The 5544-nt window shown below is 33.8% G+C and overlaps 1 protein-coding gene across 1 annotated transcript; it reads right to left on the bottom strand.

Annotated features, from left to right (window-relative positions):
- Positions 1–1783: 1783 nt before the first annotated feature.
- Positions 1784–5078, bottom strand: LOC145600462 (protein FAR1-RELATED SEQUENCE 5-like). The gene is made up of 5 exons (XM_081656353.1): positions 5004–5078; positions 4836–4871; positions 4277–4749; positions 3355–4178; positions 1784–2853 (listed from the first exon to the last, which is right to left on the bottom strand). The coding sequence occupies exons 1-5, from the start codon at positions 5076–5078 to the stop codon at positions 1784–1786; spliced, it is 2478 nt and encodes an 825-aa protein (XP_081512479.1).
- Positions 5079–5544: the final 466 nt, after the last annotated feature.

The raw sequence follows: 5544 nt of genomic DNA, 5'->3' as shown, positions 1-5544 counted from the left end.
AGATATTAGGGTATGGACGCCTAATCCCACGGTTAGGTCCCCGTTCATATCTGAAGTTAGGTTCATCCATGTGCTTCCATTCCCAATCACCCCTGTAGGGTGTGTCGTGCACAAAGAATGGAATAAGTCTACCCCATTCCTTGCAAGTCAACATGACTTTGGATAGAGTTCTCTCAGACATAAATCCCCAAATTTTTTCTATTAAGTCTTGATTCTTCCATATGCAAATGTCTGCCGGATCAAGAGGTTCAATTTCATGAGAATTGCACAATTGAAAGTATAAACCTCTAGGCAACTGTCTCCTCCACTTAGGGTCAATGGCCATCTCCAAAACCCACTTCACACAAGAGCATTGTGTAGTTTCAGAATGAGGGTATGAACTATCCATCAATTCCTTTTTAAATTGTTCCCTTTCGAATTCCATCCTGTAATAAGTCTGAAAATACGAAAATTAATCAAATGCTCTATAATGGGAAGTCACAATACAATAATTTAACTTAATTACGGGGATATGAACAAAATTACAACATTTTAGTGTAACAAATAATTTCTAGTATCTTTCCCTATTTTAAAGTTTTAATAGAAGTACAATTTTTAATTTAGTAAAGTCAATATTGTGAAAAGATAAAGAAATCAATAATTTCTAGTATCTTTCCCTATTTATACCGATTTCCTCCATTTGAGAAGCGCCTGGGTCCCGTTTTGCTCCTCATTGATGTCGTCATTCTGAAATTTTATTAAAATTTAAAAAATGAACACAATTAATTAATAGATTTAGGGTATAAATTGATTACATAATATATCTTTGTGACTAAAGTGAATACTGATTAAAATAATCATTTAACATTTTAATTTTTTTAAATTCACCCACTTCCAATAAAAAAATACAAGTTAAGTGTAAAAAAAAATAAAGGACATAAACAGTAAATTTGAAACATATAAGTATCACGAAATTATTTGTAATAGGTTGTTTCTATTTTCGTATTTTCGCACTATGTAAACTTCATTCAAAGAATCACCTTTTGGCGCTTTGATATAGATGATGATGATCCCTCGTCTTCATCGCTCTCTAAGGGACGTTTCCCTTTACGATCAACATCCTACCAGACAAAGTATGATTGAAATGATGAACAGTAAACGGAATTCAGAAATAGTAATTGATGGTTTATAATTCAGAAATAGTAACTTACCCCCTCATCGATGGAGTTGTCATGTACATTTGAAATTTCTGTGATTTCAACCATGTTGAAGGAAATAAATGTTTGAGTTTTTTGTTGGAGTGGACTAAGGTTTGGTAGTTTATTTTTGTTTCTATTTTTTTTGGTAAATGGAATTCAGAAATAGTAATTGATGGTTTATAATAACTTCCTTTGTAAAGATGTATGGGTGAAATTAATGGGTAGTTTTTTAAGTTAGTGATGAAATAACTTCCATGTTTGGAGTAGTGGGTTTATTTTTTTTAATTTTTTAAATTTTTATAAATTGTGTAAAAAAATTTAAATATAACTATCCTTTTAAAAAAAAAAATAACGTAATAAACCCTCCAGAAATCCTTAAAGTACCAAATACAATAAAACTCAAAGTTTGCAATCACATATAAAATCAAAGGTCAATACCCTTTATTACTTGATTCAAATAAAAACCTATAAAACTCAAAGTCTGAAATCACATATATAAACAAAGGTCAATACCCTTTGTTACTTGATTCAAATAAAAACCTCAACAACCTGTTCAAACACCTTAAAACAGTCTTATTTCTAAAAAAGAAAACAAACTATGGCATCTAAAAATCCGTATTTGGGTCCCAATCAAATATGGTGGGAAACTTCTCAATTGCACTGACTTCATAACAATCGGTCGCGTTTGCTGCATCGCCAGTATTGTATGTCCTGGGCAGGAAGTTTCTCAAGAGCTCAACGAAACCACCATTTTTTACGGGTGACGGGTTTGTTTCTGATGTTGCTGCAGCATTACTAACCACGTGAGTGATATCATGAACATCACGACCAATAACAAGAGCCCCCTGGACGTTATTTTCATTCCCAGTAGTTTTGACTTCGCTTTTTTTGGGTCTGCCCCTGCTTTTTCCTTTCTTAACCTTTTGGTCTTTTATGATGTCCTTCTCCTTGGGATTTATTTTCTCATTTTCTATTTCCAAGAGCATTTTCGCTATCTTGTCTCTCACCCAAGTTGATCGATCATATGATGAAGAAACCATTCTACAAAGCTGTGCACTTAATCCAGTTAGGAATGCATACCGTCCATTTGCTGATGCCTGGTCGTTTCTCTTCTGAAAATCGTGATCCTTGAATGTGTTTTGCAGATGCACCTTGGCTCTGATTGTCCACCTGCGAAGAATACAGCCAGATGGTATCTCAACCATTCCAGTGAACTTCATTACAGCAAACATATGTCGACATGGTAACCCAACAGAGTTGTACTTCATACAACAACAAACCATTTGCTGTAGTTTCTTGTTGTAACACACAACATAATTGCAATCTTTGTTCACACAGTCGTTTAGCCAAAAAGTGGTTGAAGCCCCATCACGATGTCCTTTTTCTTCCTTAGTCTTGGTCACAATGTGTCCTGATTCAAAACTTAGTTCCTTCAAAAACAAATCGTACACGTTCCTTGTGTAGGTTCGTGCTGCTTGTGTCTTTATCTCAGGTAACACCCCAATAATTACAGGAAATGTATGTGTAGAGATGTAATCATCTCTATCTTCTTCAAAACGTATATGCTCAAGAACTTGGTCATACAACTCCACAAAACGGTACAACATTATTTTTGAAGTTATGACCGTTTTCAGTGTACTATTCATGGACTCACATCTTTGAGTGCTTCTCATGCCTGCGTACAAATGTGTATTAACCAATATTGTAATCAACAAAATCACATATATGTACAATTAAAGAATTAGAAAAACACTTGGGTTTACTAATGATTTCATACGCAAATATTAATCATACAACCTTTATGTAATGACACATTACCGTACTGTAGATTACAATCTGATAGATGCAATTAATATTTGTTGACGTATTAGTATATATATGACCAAAGTGTTAATTGGGTAATATAGGTAATCATCAAACACAAGTTAAACATAATAAGCGATATTAAATTATAATATGTAATGATCGTTAAATGAATGTGTTATTACCTAAAATACTTATTATACTTTCCTGCTTAATTAGCGTTACTAAATTAGAATTTGTAATTGTCGTAAACTATATGTGGTATTACCTAAATTATGTAATATACTTACTTGCATAATAAGCGATAATAAATCATTATATGTAATGGTCGTGAAACGTATGTGATATTACATAAAATACTTAATATACTTACCTGCATAAAATTGACCCACCATAAAAGCCTCCGCCCATTTTGTCCTGTCAGTGTACAGATCTTGTGCCCACTTTTTATCTCTCACTGCTTCGTATGCTTTCATTAAGTCTTCCCAAGCCTCTTCAAACTCAGCTGGTGTACGAGCACCGTCTACACATTTCATAAAACCACTGCAAAACCGTTTGTTTGTGTGTCCTTTGATGTTGCGCATAAGATGCCACAGACATAACCTATGATGTGCATGTGGGAAAACCTCCTTAATAGCTGCAGCCGTGGACTTGTCCCCATCTGTGATAATAGTATATGGAGCAACATTGCCACCGGCCTCTTTCAATTGTTTTAGCACCCATATGTATGTGTCTATTTTTTCGTTTGCAATCAACGCAACACCTAAGGGTACGGTCTTCCTATGATGATTTACTCCAACGACAACAACGAATGGTTTCTGGTATGCGTTGACTTTGTAAGTAGTGTCAAACGCTATTACCTTACCAAAAGCCTTGTAATATGCTTGGCATATTCCATCACACCAAAACATTTTGTCTATCCCATCATAGTCATCTCGTGTGTATCTAAGGAAAAACGAAGGGTCTGAGGCTGTTTTTCCAAGTAAATAAGCCAACACAGTTTCTGTATCTCCGTCCTTTATTTCTTCTCTTTTGAACTTCTCACAGGTGTTGTACAAGTCTTTCTTTAGGAATCCAACTTCACGTATTCCTCCAGCACTTTGTGCCAAATTCCTCATTGTGATGGACGGTTTCACTCCAGAGTTCATTAATGCTTTGATACGAAACTTATCACCTTCGGTGACTTCTCTATGGCTCCTGTCACACATTTAAATACATAATAAATTATAAATAATTTAAATTAGGACACATGTGATAACAATTTTTTTAGGGTTTAACATATATTCAAAACTGACCTTTCGAAATACATCTGATTCATAGGAATCAGGTCATGCCCATTGTGCTCAGGTACAAAATCCTTCACGTACCATGAATCGGATCTGTGATCCCATTTGAAACTGATTGATGCATTGCAACCGCAGCGTGTTACTGCCTTTTCCTTACGCTTCCTATCAGGTCTATTCAAATGCTTTGCTTCTCGAAACCCTTCCCTATTACACCAGAGCTTTTGGGATGTTGGATGACCGTCAATTTTGCTTGTTGTTGTATGTTTGCGACGAATTCCAAACCCTTTGACCTTAGCGTACATCCTATAGAATTGAATGCACGTGCGGTGACTTCTAAATGACAGTTGTTTCATTTCTGCTAAAGTAAAGTCTTCTAGCTTCCTTCCAAGTTTTTCCCAAACGTCAAGGTCTAGAAAACTTGCAGGAATCTCATCAGTGTCGGTGTCCGTGTCAACATCACTTTCATCTCCGTTGTCATTGTCCTGTATGAATTGACATATTTAGAAACTTTAGTTTATATGTAATGTCCCATTGAATTACATGTAATACCACTAAATTAACCAAGTACCTCTCCATGATCTACAGTTTCCTCTTGATTTTTAAGCTTGTCATATGAGACATGTCACAAAAGCATTTAATAAGAATAAATCATTCTATTTTTTAAATTAATTAAAAATAATATTAATTGAATTTATTTAACAATTAAACATTGGGAAAATGTTGTAATGTCACAAACCTCAGATTCAAAGCAATCGGCTTGGTCTTGATTATTAGTCTCTATAACAACAACTTCTTCTCCTCCAGTCTCCATTTTTTTCTGATAACACAAACCGTTTAGATGAAATGTAAAATATTTTCTGATGAAACAAAGGAAAAAAGAATATATTTATAGATGACCATATTAAAATAGTTTACAATTTTAAATTATTTTAAAAAGATTGTTACAAAATCTTTAGTTCGATAAGTCATGGGAATAAAGATATGGATGAACATAATTACTTTATTATTCGCAGCATTACTCCTAAAATATCGCATGTTATGGAAACTTCCCAGTTGTGGTACCTAATTATAATTAGGATATATTTTATTTTAACAAAAAAATAAAAAACTGCTTGAGAAGTCATGATAACTCCTTTATTATGATTGATCATACTTACCTTAAATTTAGGATTGCATATTTTTTAAATTTTAAAATTATTAAAAACGGTTTGATGAGTCGTAACTCCTTAATTATCGCAGAATAAAAACTAATCACAATCCAATACGTATCAAAAACT

The sequence above is a fragment of the Chenopodium album genome, chromosome 21 (genome assembly GCF_948465745.1).
Source record: "Chenopodium album chromosome 21, dcCheAlbu1.1, whole genome shotgun sequence".
NCBI lineage: Eukaryota > Viridiplantae > Streptophyta > Magnoliopsida > Caryophyllales > Amaranthaceae > Chenopodium > Chenopodium album.
This window is presented reverse-complemented; position numbering and strand designations above follow the sequence as displayed.

Excerpts from the sequence above, each read along its gene's own strand:
- LOC145600462 (XM_081656353.1), bottom strand. The coding sequence starts at position 5,078 with ATGGAGACTGGAGGAGAAGAAGTTGTTGTTATAGAGACTAATAATCAA. Across the intron at positions 4,750-4,835 it reads AAACTGTAGATCATGGAGAG|GACAATGACAACGGAGATGA; the intron begins GTACTTGGTTAA and ends CAATTCATACAG. Across the intron at positions 4,179-4,276 it reads AATCAGATGTATTTCGAAAG|GAGCCATAGAGAAGTCACCG; the intron begins GTCAGTTTTGAA and ends AATGTGTGACAG.